At 40.4% G+C, this 17,262-nt stretch overlaps 1 protein-coding gene across 1 annotated transcript in view; it reads right to left on the reverse strand.

Annotated features, from left to right (window-relative positions):
- NIBAN1 (niban apoptosis regulator 1) overlaps positions 1-17,262 on the reverse strand; it is a 70,140-nt gene that overhangs the window by 6,404 nt on the left and 46,474 nt on the right. Inside the window, exons 6-12 of the mRNA XM_037404259.1 lie at positions 12,320-12,435; positions 6,349-6,453; positions 6,092-6,254; positions 4,948-5,135; positions 4,530-4,691; positions 1,583-1,693; positions 890-997 (exon numbers count right to left, since the gene is read on the reverse strand). Of these exons, the coding sequence (XP_037260156.1) occupies positions 890-997; positions 1,583-1,693; positions 4,530-4,691; positions 4,948-5,135; positions 6,092-6,254; positions 6,349-6,453; positions 12,320-12,435 (953 nt within the window). The remainder of the gene's footprint in view (positions 1-889; positions 998-1,582; positions 1,694-4,529; positions 4,692-4,947; positions 5,136-6,091; positions 6,255-6,348; positions 6,454-12,319; positions 12,436-17,262) is intronic.

Below are 17,262 nucleotides of genomic sequence, written 5' to 3' on the forward strand. Positions count from 1 at the left end.
TCACTTGGCAAAACACTTGGCTTTAAACTTGTTTTTGAAACTGAAACAAGCTGGAGAGCATCAGCAAGAGCAGTGCACCCTGGGTGGGAGCCTACAGCCTTTGGGAAGTGATGAACATCAAGCGAAACAAAAGGGCACAGAAGCCAGGATGGCTTAGGGCAGTCCTCTTTCAGCAGGGACAGTGAAAATGCAAAAGAATATGCATGGGCTTCAGGAAGGGTACAGACTATTTAATTTAAGCCAATGTGAACAGCATTCCAACTGGCCCTTGATGTAGCCACACTGATAACATCTCCATGAAGCACTGGTAGCCACCTTTGCTGAGAACTAACCTACCTATTTAATTAAGGGCAGCAGTGCTGATGCAATTACTTCCATTTAAAATCACGGAAAGGAAGTGCACGGCCTGTCTGCTTGCTGCTCCTGCTGCCCAAGCAGGCATTAGGCTTTGAAGATCATCAGCAGAGGCGGTGTATGGTCACAGCTGCACCTTGGGGTGCTGCTGAAGAGCAAAGCACCCTCTCCCACGGACTGAGTTTCAGCCTGCAGCCTGGCTGCTGAACGTAAGGGTAGGCTCATAACCTACAATTGTAACTGTCAAGAGGAGTCTGGTTTGAGGTGACGTCAGATCTATATGGAAGAAATGAAACAGGGATGGGCAAAGAGAAAGAAAGCTGTATATACAGCTTCCCTGTTTCCCAAAATCTTCCTTATGTTCCACATCTACCCAATCCATGAACTGGCAAATTGAAGCATCATTTTGCTAATCAGGCAGCCAATCTGCACAACTCTCAAAAGAAAACAGCTTTACAGAGTTGAGGATTTACTGCCAAGGTGTTAATCCTTCCCTGCCTTTTATTACTGTATCTTTTTAATCACAGAAACCTACTGGTTTGCATGTTGAAGCCAGTGTCTTTTGCATTGTGGGCAAAGTAATCTGTACCAGTGCTTCTTGAAATATCTTCTTCCGGATGGTGCTGCTGTCATAATCATATTGCTGTCAAAACAGACAAAAGGAGAAACAAGCCCAAACATGTTTGGGGTTATTAATCACTCATAGGAGGAACTGGTTCTTGTTACTCTGTGACTGGTGACAGATAAATCCCAAAGGATACCACATCATGGGTGCACTCATGCAAACACAATCAGGGGTTTGAATTCCCATGCAGGTTATTCCAGTTTTTACAAAAATACTCTGAAATTTAGTTTTCTGGAATCTCTTTATCTTCATTTTTTTAATACCTAGCCTAGAATCAGCCCCTGAATGCTCTTTCCAGGTACTTCAGCACTGCCTCTTCTGAATTCTAGGGGTAGGCTAATTATAAAGCTAATAAAAAAATATTTACCCAGATTGACAGCATCATAACAGCTGTTTAATTGCAATTAAAGGGGCTGCACATGTAAATACTTTTACAAGGGTCTCCCCAGAATTAGGTTTTACCCCCAAAATGAGGAGCTTTGCTAAGTGCCACCCAACCTCTTCTTTCAAATACTGAGCTAAATTCACATAAAATAAATTCTCCATTTCCAACAAGGCAGAACCCAAGGTCCTCCTGTGCAAGTGCTGCTGAATTACACTTACCTTCAGTACTCTCAGCTTGACTTTTTCAATAGTTGTTGCAACTTTCACTGAGTCTGCCTGGGGACTTAGAGAGAACAACTGCTCAAAAGTATAAACTGCATTTTCCATCAGCTAAAAATAATAAATAAAAAAATCTGTTAAAGACCAATAACATAAAAATCCTACCTATGTAAAGAAGCACTGTAAATATAACTATTAACTTAGATTGTATTTTTGAGAAGGTGAATTGGAGAAAATATAACGGGCCTAAGATCAATAAATATTTCCAGTACTTTAAATGATTGTGAAAGGGGAAGGAAAGCCTTGTTTAGTTTAGATTGCAACACTCAGTTTTGGAATGGGAAACCCAAAAGAAGATTATCTAATGCAAGAGAATAAGAAAATGAAACTGCCTCAGCATCTCTCTTGAGTTTATAGGCAGGTTTATACTAGGAAGTCTGCTAATGTAACTAAACAAACAGTTCCAGCAGCAAACTTGCTCAGAGTAGATTAATTAAAACGTCCAAAATTTTTCAGCTGTTTCAGTTCTCTGAAGGCTAACATGCACAGAAATGTCACAATAAATAAAGCAAATTAAGCCTTGGTATCATTATTATGCTATCACAGCACAGTAGCATATATATATTATCTCCTGTCACCATCTAAACTTACAGTGACAAGGACAAGAAGTAAAATTGATTGTCTACATATAAAGGCCATACATAAAAATGATTATCCATAATAAGAATCCCATTGACTCCTACCAGATTTTTATGGTCTTAATCATTAATACTACAGATAAATTATTTTTAAAAGTAATTAATCAGTAGCTGTCCTTATAATACAATTATTCACAAAAATTGCACAGAGCACAATTATTTCTCACAGAATTATGTTAGGCTGGCATTTGCCATATTTTCAGGTTATCCAGAGAGTCATTAAAAATATTAAATCCCCTACTCTGAAAAGATATTTCAGAAAAACAGTACTGCAAGCGGTAATTATGTCTACTTAATGAGGTTTTGCCTTTTTTAGCTAAGTGTTTCCATTCAAATTTTAATATATTCTTATTGGAGGAGTACAGAAACAAGCCCAGAGAGGCTGTCCACATGGCTGGGTCTTCCTCTGTATCCCATGGGACCCATCCCAGTCAATATACATAGACAGCCATATACTGTAGAGGACTTCTTGTAGTTTGTAAATGAGTATGTACATACTTATGGATAAGACATGCTTTCAATTCCTCCTTGGCTAGCAGTATTTTCATGAATGAAAATACGCAGTGACAAATGTTGAAGGCTGATTTTTGTAACTGGCTTTGCAGATAATGTAGCGTTGGACTATACAGACTGTGTTTACAAGTGGCAATGGAGAAGATGGAGGTTTACTCAATTTGTGGATGCATCAGAAAGCTGTACAGTAAATACTCATGCACAGCAAGACCTTGGATGCAAGAAAAAGACAGGATCAGTGTAGAGTTAAGTGAGGCTAATTAAAGATGAACTACTCACTTTTTATTTCAATTTTTATTGGAAGCAAATCATAAATTGGTGGAGTTCTGGTGAAGTCACTGCAGCTGCTTTATTAATGCCAGTTGAGCATTCTGCTCCCAAATTTCCTAAAATTGGCCACTAGAGGATGCCAAGCTCCCAAGCCAAGGAATCCTCCTCCAGCCTCTGCCCAGTTAAGAGTTAAACCAAATGCTTCTTTTAAGACTACATGAGCATAGCCATGTCTCGCCTTACTCGTTAATAAAATAAATGTCCATGGACACAAAGTGAAACTACATACTATTTTTATGAGAAAAATACCAGCCTTTTAAAGAGAGAGAAGCAATACCAGCATTTTTAGAACAACTTGTGCTTTAATTTAACTTATTGATTGTCAGTTTTGACTCGTGCTGTTCAGAAAAAAACACCACTTGGTTTGCATGGGATCTATTTTCTGTCTGCTTCTTTGTCTTGCCTCATGGTCTTCACTTACTGAAAGACATTTTATCTGGCAGCATTCTGGAACGGTCCCCCCGAAAGACCCAGACATGAAATCAGAATTTTATTTCTGAATAATTCTTTGGCTGCTGATCACAGCTGTACTTAGAAGAGCTGCTTTTAGGAAAACCCTGTTCCAGCACTGTGCTAGAGACTTGCTTTCCATATTCATAACTCCCACTCTGTAGAACTGGACCAGCTCCATTTCACAAGATTACTGACTAGATTATTTAGTTTCTCAACTATGGATTAAAATCACAGGGTTCAACATAGAGATACAAGGCCAAATCTGCCTTGTGATCTGGCAATCGAAGTAAGTCTACTGGCCAGTTCCTAATAGATTTCTGGCCAGGCATCCAAAAGAAATAAAAGCAAAGCAAAATTATAGCCTATACCAACATACACTAAAGGAAAAAGAGATAAGAGTTCATTTTAAATCTGAAATTATGTCGTCGCTTCAACCATTCGCATGAGGATTGAAGTTGCTTAAAGCACCTACATGCAGCTATATCCTGAGACGTCACCTGTGTCCAAGTAATTGCCAGTTTCTAACATTAATTGCCTTACTTCATATTAATGAGAAAACACACTACTAAGGAGGAGACATTCCATTTTGGTAAAATGTATTTAAGACCCTTCCTGAAAAATCAACCTTTTGGTGGTAAATTTTAGCCACCGCATTGGTTACAACCACAACTTTCTTGGGTGCTGAGACGCTGAGAATTCAGAACATGAAAGTGCAGGGGAAGAAAGGATACATCCAAAATTTTTGTTCCTTGCTGAGACTCACACACGCAACCTCACAAATATGAATGTCAAACATCTTCTAGCTCTGATTTTCTTAGGTTTTGTTACCTGTACTTTGATTTGAGAGATATTCTGGCGCTCTTGCTCAACTTTTTATCAAGATTACTTTGAAGCAGATTAGAAGGACAAACCTAACCTGTTCTCCCAGGAGGAAAAACTGGATCTTACAGTACCTCTTGCATGAAGTTCTGTGTCCTCTGAATCACAAAATCAATATGATAGACCTTGAAGCGACTCTTGAGGTCCTGAAGGAGCTCCTGGAGGAGGTTCACTTTCAGGTAGCAGGGCTCCATTTTCACAGAGTTGAATGGTAGGTTCATAAGCTGATCCACATTCTGCATTCCAGTGGAGGAAGAACAGGTTTTGAGAGAAAGCAACCTGAGGCGAATTTTTAATAGAGAATGTAACAGTGGCCCTAAAACAAATTCTGGTATCTACACTCTAGTTGCTCAAATACCAGAAGACTTTCAAAATGACACAACCAAATGCTAAACCCCTACCACCTGGGAAAGCAAATGGTGCTGTCAGCCAAGTTCTAGCTAGAAGGTTCTTGTGCTAATATAAAAGGTTCCAAATATATTTTTGTCTTACCTCCTTTAGCTTCATGATATCGTTTGTCTTCTGGAAGTCCTGGATGATTTCATTAACTTCTTTATCAAAAAGTGAGCGGACTTCAGTGAATCCAGAACTCACTGGACCCATGAGCTCCTCTAATATTGACGTGAGAAACGGCTGGATGTTTTCTGTGCAGCACTTCTGGGCAGGCTCAGAAACAGTGGCTGGAGTGTAAGACAATACAACAGCAGCATTTAGGCTACTAAGAGATATAGTGAAAAAAGTAATCTGATTCACTTTACAACAAATTAAATTACTGTATTTTTCCCTGGAGTCACACCTCCATAAAGATGATGAGGGTGATGAAAGGAGAGTTTTTAGTTTTATGAATGACAATGAAACATCTTTCCCATGCCCCACCTCACCAAAGGCTAGTGGCTTGGGGGCCCTGTGGGAGCAGAGGAAAAGGCAGCTCTAAGTATTTATACATACTGGGAGGTTTGCACAGAGCATGGCCACGATCACTCTATAAGGAGGCACCTGAACTTGGTACTCTACAGTTCACTGAAAACTTCCTAGTCTGGTAAGTAAGAATATCAACAGAACACCCTGAGTTTTATCAAAATAGCTCCTAAATTATCAGCTATTTCTTTATTTGCTAGCGTAAGCAACATCAGCTAATGTTTCACCTGCTTTTTACACTCATTTTTATAGTCATAGAAAAATTATACTTAGTTTAAAACCACCTAAGAAGCCCTTTGGTTTAAATAATCTTTGGTAGCCTATGAATTTTCACATAACCAGAACCTGGTTTTGTGGAATATTCCTAGACATCAGGTCAAAACCACTACACTTTTAATTATGCTCATGTGACCTGTCTCTTCATTACATAAGGCTGTCCAAGTGAAAATGAAAGCAGAATGAGAAACTCTAATCAGGATACTCAAAACCTGTCAGCTCTAGAAGACCTGGTATTTTCACAGGTATCACACTGGCCACAGGTATCAGTTCCCATCAAAGGCAGCTGAGGCTCAAAATATTTGTTCCCTGAAAACCAGTGTCTCCAACTGGATTTTTCAAAACACATGAGGATTTCAAAACAATGACAACTGGTAATTTAAGCAACACAAAAATGAAACATTAAAAAATTGCTCCAAAACACAGCTGTTCCTCCACTAACCATTAATTTTTCCAGCTAAGAAGTTCTTGGAGTTCAGAATCTGATCCATGTCTGAACGAATGGTTCCTTCAAGAGATTTTGCAAAATCTCTGCATTCTTCTTTCAAGGTACTTAATCCTTCTGCCACCTGCTGCTGGACTAAGCCGTAAGTTTCTTCTACGATCTAAACCCAAATCAAATTAAGAAGCATAGATCAGAATCAGCATACACAGACAATTGCTATGAGAAATAACTACCCTGCAAATATCAGTACTTACACTAAACCAGGCCCGCTTCCTATCATTCCGCTTGCCTTTCATTTTAGGCAGGATCATTGTCTGAAGGTTAGGCAGAAGTTCCTCCATCACAAGGTTGCTCAGGATCTATATGGTCAGAAGATTAAAATGGCATTTTCACACACTGTTCTTCATCTGAAAACTGAGCACTTGCATCACAGAGTGATGTGCAAACACAGGCAACCTCAAATGTACAGTGGCTGAGCTACTCCAGGTTACCAGGAGGGCTGGATTTAAAATACTAGATATGCCTGAGGGAAACTCCATGCATTTAATCTGAAGCATTTTTCACTGAAAGACTTTGAGGCAATCGACATCAATGAACAAAGATGTTGAACTACAAAGCCTGTTTAAACTTACTGCATGCTATTATGAAATTGCCATGTGCAAATCAATAGAGCTAAAATGATCGATATCAACTGAGTAACTGGATCAAAAACATTTGAAAAGTTGGTTTGCTGACTGATGCTTCCCCAAACTGACCTTGCTGTGGGACATGCACACGCTCCCAGAGAAGGTACCATTGAAAAGAAATTGTTCTAAAAATTCGTCAGACAAAGGATGCTTCTGATACGAATATATTTGGCCAAGAAAAGAAAGATATGACTGTACCAACATGAATCTCTAGCACTTTTTTGGGTGAGCACCAACTTCACAATTCAAACAAGAAAAGAAGGAGATCCCAGGAAAAACATGATCTAGAACAAAAAGGGAACCCAGAAATGTGGGTAACATGTGAATCAAGTAATTCTACCCTATCTGATCTTTTTTTTTTTTTTTTTTTTTTTTCAAAAATGTGAAACATGATCCAAAAGATTCATTAGCTTCAGCCTAATCCTGAGGCAAAAGTGATAAAATAAATAGCTGTTGGGAGTTTGGGAAAAACTTTTCAAGTGATTTCTTTTGTCACTAAAAGACGACTATACTGGTCTAAAACCAGTAAAACTTTCACACTGTAGAATTCGTATATGTTAAAGCCTCCTCCCAACACCTCCAGACTCTTGAACAAAAGACATGTTATATATATAACCAAGACATTCTGTGACAAAGGTGCACCACAGCAGAAAGACAAGGGAAGAAGAGTGTCAAAAGGCCTTTTACACATCAAGCATTCCTGATGGATGTTGGAAAACTGAGGAAAAGGTATCATCACCCCATTTTTTGATTGTTTCTGTAAGTATATTGTTGTTCGATTATTGCTGTATTTCTCTAAATTGACACCGAGTACTTTTCTCCCTCAAGAACATTTTCAGTTAAAAACAGGATTCAGTGGTTGTGGAAGAGATGCATCACCCTCTCTGATCCCAGCATCTAACTGGCAGTTCAGACTTGCAGATGGTTCCAATTCAAAAGAAAAGATATCAGACTGGGAATACAGATGATACCAATTTGGGGGAGTGGTCAATACGCTGGCAAGCAAGGCTGTTATTCAGAGGGACCTAGACAGCTGAAGAAATGAGTGGACAAAAACCTCATGAAGTTCAGCAAAAGCAAATGCATAGTCCAGCATCTGGGATAGAACAGTCTTGTGCACCAGTATAGGCTGGTGACAACTGGCTGGAAAGTAGTTTTGCAGAAAGGAACTTGGGCATCCTGGTGGACAAGAAATGCAACATTGGTCTGCAGGGCTGCCCTCACAGCAAAGAGCAACATCAGGTTGAGGGAGCAAAATGTGCCCCTCTGGTCAGTACTTGTCAGACCACATCTGGAGTGCTGTTCAGTTTGGAGCTCCCCAGTACAACACAGATCTTGAAACACTGGAGTGATTCCAGCGGAGGTCAACATGATCGTCAGGAGATGGAGCACACGACATGTGAGGAGAGGTGGAGGGAACCGAGTTTGCTCAGCCTTAAGAAGATTAGGCTCAGAGAAGACCTTATTGCTGTCTACAACTACATATTGGAGGATGCTGGGCAGAGCCAGATTTTCTTGGAAATGCACAGGGAAAGGAAGAGGGTGACCATTACAAGTAACAACAAGGGAAACAGTAATCATGTATCCAGAAATATTTTTCACCATGCGGGCAGTCAGGGGAACAAGTCATGCAGTCTCCAACCTTGGATATCAGAACGCAGCTACACAAAGTCCCTGAAGTTGGCTCTGCTTTGAGTCGGGGACCAGGCCAGATAATCTCCAGGGATTCCCTTTTAACAAAACTGTTCTCTGGTTCTGTGGTTCTGTTGATTGTGTCACCCAACTTTCTACAGAGGAAGCATCAAAATCTGGCTTCTTCAATTCAGAAAGAATGAAATGGTGTGAGATAGATTCCTGGTTTCATGCACTGGCACCCATTTCAGAAGTTTTCTTCAGAATTACCCATTTTGTCAGGCTTTGCACCTCCTACGTCCAGATTTGAACTACAACTTCTTCCTTGCCCATCCTACTCAGATACAGCAAACTGGCAATAAATACACAGAATTACAAGCGTACACCTCATTTTGAGAGTCTAAGCTCTCAAAGTCTAAGTCTCAAAAAACCTCCAGTTTTTTTATTTATGAACACTGTATCTCTGGCCTGAGAAAGCTGCAAGACCTCTCTTTCTCCTGCACTTTCTTCTTGCCATTGGCCAACAAGGCAAACTATGCAAGTAGAGGGAAGCAGTTCATCATGGCACCTGCTCTATTTCTATTTCTTTGTGATCTCAGGACTCTGAACACATTTTCTATGGAGGCATCTTATCAGTGCGGGGGATATATGCTGGGTTCTTGAATTTCTCTACTTAAAGTGTCTTGATTTTCAACTAAAGAACTCAGTCCCGTATTTGGTTCACTCATTACTCATCCTCATGATTCAGAGGAGGGAGGGACATCTTTTATTTCTGGACATGCTCATAGATCTTGCCCAGGTATGTTTGTACTGGCCCACAGTTACAGATGCACTGCTGCCACTTTATGATGACAGAGGCAATACTATCATGCATGTGCTATACAGAATGGCACATAACCCCTTCATCAAGGCTTTTTATCTGCCCTGACTGTACAGTGCATACGAGGTTGTCCACAGCCTCTTGAAAGCTTTGAATTGCAGTGGATATCCTGCAAATCACAAAGAGACACAGTAACCCTACAAAAAGGCAGACAAAATGCATCGTAAGTTTATGTACATTTCTCATTTACTCTGGGTAAAGGATTACTAGCTTGCTCAACAGTTTCAGTAAAGTCTCACGGACAATGTATGTAGTCTTCCTTTCTCTCCAGTGGGGCTTGAACAGAGTTTTTGCAAAGTGATGTGGATTTGAACCCAGCTCTTTTCCTTGCTTCAGCAACAGCCCAGCTTGGTCCTTGTTCAAGGATCTCTGCCCTGATGCACCCAGCTGATGGCTGAGCCAATACAGAGTGCAAAAACACTGCTCAACTTCACATTTTCATCGTGCCAGTGCTTTTCCATTTCTGCCAGTGCTTCCTGACATTCAACCTCATGTATTATAGCTGCCTCAACGGGTTTTAGGCATGCACCAATAACATGATAGGGAAATGGCAGGGATTTATTTAGACAGTAAAGGTAAGAAAGAAAAGGCTCTGACTGCATGCCACAGTGTAAAACAGAGTACCCCCTGGGCACAAGACACCCTACAGAAATAGAACACACAATACCCTACTTTATTAATATGCTTCTAATATAGCTATAATATGCAACACCCTATTATTGTTGTTCCATGCCACTGAAGTACTTATAGATTATGCCACAGCACTGCTTTGGGTTCAGCTATGCTGACTCAAATACCTGTCAAAACTAATTCAGGTCCTAAACTAATGGGTCACTTAAAAAAAAATCTCACAAATAAGTCAAACTAGAGCACCACAGACCAAATTATAAATGTGACAACAAATCAAACATACTCTGAAGAATCTGAGCTCTCTGGAATAGTTTTTAGGAATGCTGGATTTGTTTTATATTTCTGTATAGAAAGGTGCACTGTAGCGGTTTGGGGTTTTTTAATCTCTTAATTCAGCTATCCTTGATTTACTAATATGCTATTTATACATTCATGTAGTACTGATCAATGGAGTTACACAAATATAAAATTGGTGTGTTGTAGTGCTCTCACTATGTGGCTGTACTGTCACTTATAAGAAGTGTCCAAAATGTCCCTGTTTTAAACCTGTATTTCAGCACTGAACCTACAGAAAAATACATCTACAGTTGAATTTATCCTTTGTTAGTAATGAAACCTTAAAAATTAAAAAGAACAAAACCAAAACCAGTAAAAGAACTTTTATGCCACAAAAAAAAAAAAATTAGGAGGTCTTCAGCTGAGTGACTGAGTACTTGCTAATAATGTCGCAGTACCTAGGCAGAACTGCGTGAGCTAATGCTGCAGAGAGTCTGTCATTATAAATGAGTGTCAGGGAATATATTTACTGGCATTCTGCAGAGATTTTTACAGCAACAAATTGTAGCTTGTTTGTTCCAAACCATTCACTTAGCTTGGATATTTGCCTAAAATAATTACTGTATTTGGTCAAAGCAGGCATGAGAACACACTATACTTACAGAATGAATTATTACTAAGAAGATAATAGCATAACTAGCCTCGATGCCTTCTGATTATAGCTCTCTTGAGGTATACAGGTTATGAGTAAGTAGTTGGCAAGCAATAGGAAAAAACATAAAATGAAACTAGCACTATAATAGCCCCATAACTCGCGGGAAGAGGGGAGGAGAGAGAAACCTCACTGCCTCCACTGGAAGGATGGAACTCCTTATACTAAGAAATTAATTATCAGATGTTAGCAGGAAAGTTCAATCCCTGACATGATGGCACTGCGAAAAACACTGTTTATAGATTCTTCTCCAGTTTTCACATTTTTCAGCATTTCAGAGGTAGACTTCTCCTAAAAGAATAATCTGGTTTCTTGAAACAAAACCCTGGATCATGAACTCTCTGTCAGGCTTTTTTCCATTTTCCCAAAGCGAAGCCAGATTTCATCAAGGAAAACACCCAACAGCTGGTACTAAAGTAAATATTTGCTGCTGAGCGCTCAACACTTTGGAAAAAAATTATAAATCAGAGCCCGAGTAAGGTCTCAATTGCACTAAAAGACATCTGGAGTGATGCCAGAGGGATCAGTGGAGCTCCTTCAACTATCATCAGTGCCCCAAAGCTGCTCATTCAGGTGTCCAAATACAGACCCAGACCCTGAGCTTAGCATCTCATTTTTGAAGAACTGAGGTACACAATTCTTGGTGTTTGAAGTGTGACTGTGTTACTATGCCAAGCGCTGTTTCAGAAGTCTGGCACAGTAAGTAGGTCTATCAGTTTACTCACTCAGGACTAAAAGCTTCATTCCCAAAGAACAGGGAAAAGCAAAATGAAAAGATTCTTCAAAATTCATGTCTAGCTGCTATCCTGTTCTTCGTAAAGCCTGATCTCCAATGGCATCTGGAGGCATTACAAGACAAGCAACAGGAAACTGTTGTGTTCTGTAACAAAGGTAATAGCAACAGAAGAAAAAAGTATCTCTTACCTGCAAATAGCTGTCATGAAAGACAGAAAACCAGAGCACAGCCCAGTGCAGCTGACAGTGCTGCTGCGTACAAACCGTGGGTTCTGAGTTTCGTGTGTGTTGCCTTTGGTCTCACTCATTTACCAAAACTATAAACAGCAGCAAATGTGGTAGTGAGACCGTTAGCAAGTGCCTTGTTTTAGACACAGTATTTATTCACCGGTTGACCCCGTGACATAAAGTTAAAGTAGACATACGAGCTTTTTCTGGAAACATGGCCATCCCTACATTCCAGCACAACACAACGATTTCAGTTCACAGCACACTTTCTTTCCCTTTCTAGCAAAAAATTCAAAATGGGGTTTATCTTGAAATCTTGGGTATTTCTACCTACTAGATTTTCTTCTTAAAAGTGCATTTTTTTACAAAGAGGCTTTACAACTGTCACTATCCTCAGTGCTGCCATATCCAAAGGAAAAAAAAAAATCAGGAAGTTATTCTTCTACCTCTTTTTCGTTGCCAGTTATCATTTCCCACGTCCCATAGTGGCCTTTCTCCTGCCGGAAGAACTGAATGGCTTCTAAGAACGCCTGGACCTCGTACGTGGTCTGCTTGAGAAAATCTAGAGAAAACAAAGAGGAACACAAAGGATTTACCCATAAATGACCTTTAAAAAATAACCATCCCCTTTTGATCCATTTTCCTGTTCCACGTGTATCTAGCAATAATATTTGTAAACCATTTACAAAACCTGAATGTCTGAACCTTGGGCTTTCCTTAAAATTCAGAAGCATAATGTTGAACTACCACATTGTACACATCACAAGCCATCCCACCAAAGTTGGTAAGTTAAATGTTAATATGGAGCACATGATAAGGTAAGAGTTTTACAGTGGCAAGCCTTGTCTGTGGTAGACTTTGATAAGGCATTCATTAACACATGAAAGCTCATCCTTTGCTGTTAAGCCTATGAGCAATGTAAGATGGTACACGGGAAGAATCTGACATCACCTACCAGGGCCAAGAGTTGGGAGCTTCTGCAACTTTCGTTTAAGTTAAGAATTACAAATTTAAGATAATGATCACAGCACGTTGTATGCCCTTGATAAATTGCTAAACCCTAAATTAACGCTCCCCAATAGTCTTTTATTTCCGTTGTTTTATTAAGAAATTGATGAACAAGATGATTTTTCATGGACTTACAATAAAACGGACCTGGACAAAGTAAGCACCTTGCTCATACCAGTTAAGCACAAGAACTTCTAACAAAATTGTGCTGCTTTACCTAAATATTTCAGGAATGTTTAACCACAGCTCAGGAGTATCTGGTTATTGTCCATGGCTACTGCTGCTAGATGGTAACTCTTCCCAAGGACAATGTGGTAGCCTGGGGACACTCTGTTGTACAAATGAGGCCACAGCATGAAAAAAACTGAGAAATGGCTGAGCTAGTTTGCTCTTACAAACCCTGGATAACCAGCCACGCAACAGAAATTACGTCTCAGGCAATTTGTTCTTTCCAAACTGCTAAAGGCTTTCAAGGGAGTGGCAGCCAACACTCTCCTTCACATGAAAGCACACAAAAACACAGCTAATGAAGAGTGCAACAGCAGGACTAGTTTGTCGTGATTTGGAGGAGAAACAGTCTTTCTGCCTCAAAATGTGGAAAAGCTCCCTAGAGCAATCAGGCTGCTTGACAAACCTGGGGAAGAGAAACCACTACTGAAACACTTCAGGAATTCAAGTGGTATATCTTTGCTATGAAACAAAGCTTCAGGATTATTGTGAGGATTATTATCTTAAGGAAAAACAAAGCCACAATGGTTTATTGTCCTTTCTACAAGGTCATCTGCTTGTAGCCTTGATCAGATGAAGTCCTGTTGTGCACACATTAGGAAGAAAGGAGGGAAGAATGTTAATTCTTTCAAAGATTACTATGCTGCTTTAAAAGATACTCGTATGTATAAACAATTGTTATGTTCAACAGTAATTTCTCAAGCCTTGCCTGTCAAGCAAGACACTTCTTTTGACTTGCTCATGAAAGTTCTAAAGAGAGCAGCTTTATAGGAGGCTTGCACACATGCCAAGGGCAATACAGGGATTATACAAATTATGGGAAACATGAAGGATTCACACTACAGTAATGCCTGAAATGTCTCCTTCATGTTCTTTATACAAAAACAAAAGCTACAGAAACCTACAATTAACTTAATCAACGTTTCACCCTGGCTATTGCTTGAAAACAGCACTCACTGTGTAGAATTTATCTACATGGCAGGCAATGAGGTTTCAGATCTGCTAAGAATCCAAATGTCAGAATTTGCCCTTTCAGTTTCCCCTGGGCATAATCATTACTTCAGGAAGGTATGTTATACATACTGGGGTGCAGTAAACACTCTCTCAGTGCCACACTATAGATACTATGGATCTATATAGATCTCTGTTTGGCAAATATTTGGAGGTCCAGAGAGATCACACGATTTCTACAAGCCCACATGATGATCAAAGAAAAGAAAACAGCCAGGTAAAATCCCAACCATACCTTCATTGCAACCTCCATGATATATAGCATTTTTAATAGCAAACCATAAACCAGGATGCTAAAATGTCAGTTGTAAGTCAGGGTGTTCACTGCCAAGCGGACATCCTCTGACGGCAGCTTTAATTAAAGAATGGAGTATTCCACCTGAAAAACTAGTGAAGCATTGCAGCTGAAAGCTTTTGTCCTCCCAAAATTAAACCTTGAATATTTTGAAAAGAAGAGGGCCAGGCTTGGCTGACGGAAGGGAGAACTGCAGCTCCTGCAGCCCTCTGATCATGACTCACATGTTTTCCTTCTTCACAGCTGTGCTCCCTCCTAACCAAAAGGGACAACAGACCATCCAAAGGGCTGGATCTTGGACCTGCTGAGATGATGATGTGCCAGTCCTGACAAAAGCCTGCCCTCTAAGATCATCAAGTTTTAAACTTCACACTCAGGGGAGTATTTTCTCTATTCTGACTGTTCCCAACCCCATGAGGAAGTAGGAAGAAGGTGCTAAAAATCCAAGAGCAATTCATTTGAAAATAGTTCATGGGAAAAACACCAAGCTGTAAGTAGCATAAAATCCCAATCACACATTTTTTCCTATGCCAGTAAACACAGGAGAAAAACACAATTATGGCAGTCTTACTACAAAACCAGCTGAAAGTAGAAAGGCAGCTTTATCCTTCAAGGCTACCACAATTGCTTAATTTAGGCAATTTCATTTTAATTTTCCATAGGAGGAAATGATTGCATCAGCGATAAAACATTGAACAACTACATCCATCCAATGTTGGGCTGTGCAGAAGCTGTTGGCGAGGCACACAAGACAGAGGCACATTCATGGGATATGGCTCAAGAAAAGGGAATTGTACCCAAGCTGAAAGGAGCTGCGGTGCGCATCCTCCAAGATTTCAGCAGGGAAGAGCCAGGGCTCCTGTAAATCAGATCTAGCATATGAAAAGGCTAGAGGACTGTGGCTGGCTTGGTAGCCAGCTCCATTATGCCACAGCAAAGTGAAGAAAACAATGAATAAGCTGTTGGGGCAATCCTGCTTGCGTGCAAGAGAGAGGATGGTGCGTGGGAGATGGAAACAGACGCTGCAGCTGCAAATAGGGCAGGTGGTAAATGCCAGTGGTATCAGGAATGATTTGTTTGTCAGCAGAAAGGACATGTGCTTCGCTCTCCTGAATGCGCTCACAGGGGCTTCCCCTTCAACACATCTGCCCGGCACCTATCATGAGTGATGCATCTGCCCCTACTGTCTGCAGAAAGTGGAGCCTGTTAGGGGAGCTTGGCGCAGTGGCGGTTGTAGGTCATCCTTACCCAAATCCCATAGAAAGCCCTAAAGTTTACTGAATGTCCTCCAGCAAAAGGCCAGTGAGGCTTTACAGGTACCCAGACTGATGCTATGTGCTTAATCTAGGCTGGTCTGCACTGGGAAAATTACCCAAGCAGCTTCTTCTGCTGCTAATGTATATAACTTCAGCTTATTTGTGGAGAGTAAAAAAACCCATCTGTTTGTTCTGTTTAATTTTAAAATAAGAAAACCCATCTAGAGACTCTATAGATCCAAGGGCGGAGCCTAATTTTAATAACAGATAAGATATTGCCCATAGATTCTTTTTATAAACATAACATAATAACTGCTATAAAGCTCCTTTTTAAAAGATGGAAGGACACCTGTAAAGACCATGACTTTATAAATCTGCCCAAATTTGCATATCTCTCAAAGGCATGGCTGAGTTTGTTCAGTACTGCAGAAAGCTCTCTGTAGGAATGAGCATATAAACAGTTTAAATCCCTCTTTTAAAAGAAGAAAAATCTCAAACCTTAACTTATCAAAATGATACACAGAGGACCAGTCTACTCAACACCAATTGAGTGCATTTGCACCTGGTGCAGAAGTGTTAACTTAGAGGGTCCTGTTCCTAATTTCAGCTGTATCTGATATTTTGGCTGCTGTGGGACTTGCAGTGTCCCAGCGAGGTGCTCCAGGCTATGAGCTGCAGCTCTTTCTCTGTCACTTGGCAGATGAATGTTTGGTCGTAGGGGTAAGTCACAAGGAAATCTTTGGTCCCAAGTTCCCCACCCACGGCAGGACAGCTGCACCTTTGTTTGAAGATGGACGTGTCACTGGCACATCATTTAAAAGCTCCTGGGGAAAGGCTACCTGAACACTTTTTCTGACTTGCTAATACTTCCTCTGTGTGTCTAAAGACAGCAGTGAAAAATAACTGCCCTGGTGCGTATAAGAATGGCTGCAGAAGCGTGGCCTTAGAATCTCTGAAGATCTGCACAAGCCAGGCCTGGTATTAGAATAGGCCTGTAATCAGAATTGTACTGAAGTTGCTGTGCTGAAGTTAACAAGAAAGGTAGCCCTGAGCTATTCTTGAATCCTGAGACCAAGTAATTATGTTGTGCCAACAGGCCGTGGCTGTAACAAGCTACAGCTGCTGGGAAAGCAGGTGCAGGGCCAAGAAAGATAGGGACCGGTATGGGAAAATAGGGAGTAACAAACTACAAGGCTGAAGCACAGCAACACAATTAGCTACATGGATAGAATGCTTATTTCAGTCATGATAATTAGGGGTGTGAGAACCGCGTGCGTTTAGAGACTACTAACCAATTATATTTCTGCTTTACGAATATGCATGTGTATCGGTTCTATATAAGTAGTGTTAGAAACTAATAAAGTTGAGCAAGATGCATAACTCATATTGAGCGTCTTCTTGACTCCGGCGAACCCTTCTTCCAACACTGGTGAATTTGGTCTCCTCCACAGCCATAGATCGACCTGTCAATCAGTCAAAGTACCGAAGACCTCTATGCAAAAACTTCTATAAATAGGCCTCATTACCAGCGAGGATGAGTGCTGCAGACCTCACTGCCTCTAGCTAAAATTGTGGATTTTCGGCAAATCCA

This window comes from Falco rusticolus, chromosome 11 (genome assembly GCF_015220075.1).
Source record: "Falco rusticolus isolate bFalRus1 chromosome 11, bFalRus1.pri, whole genome shotgun sequence".
NCBI lineage: Eukaryota > Metazoa > Chordata > Aves > Falconiformes > Falconidae > Falco > Falco rusticolus.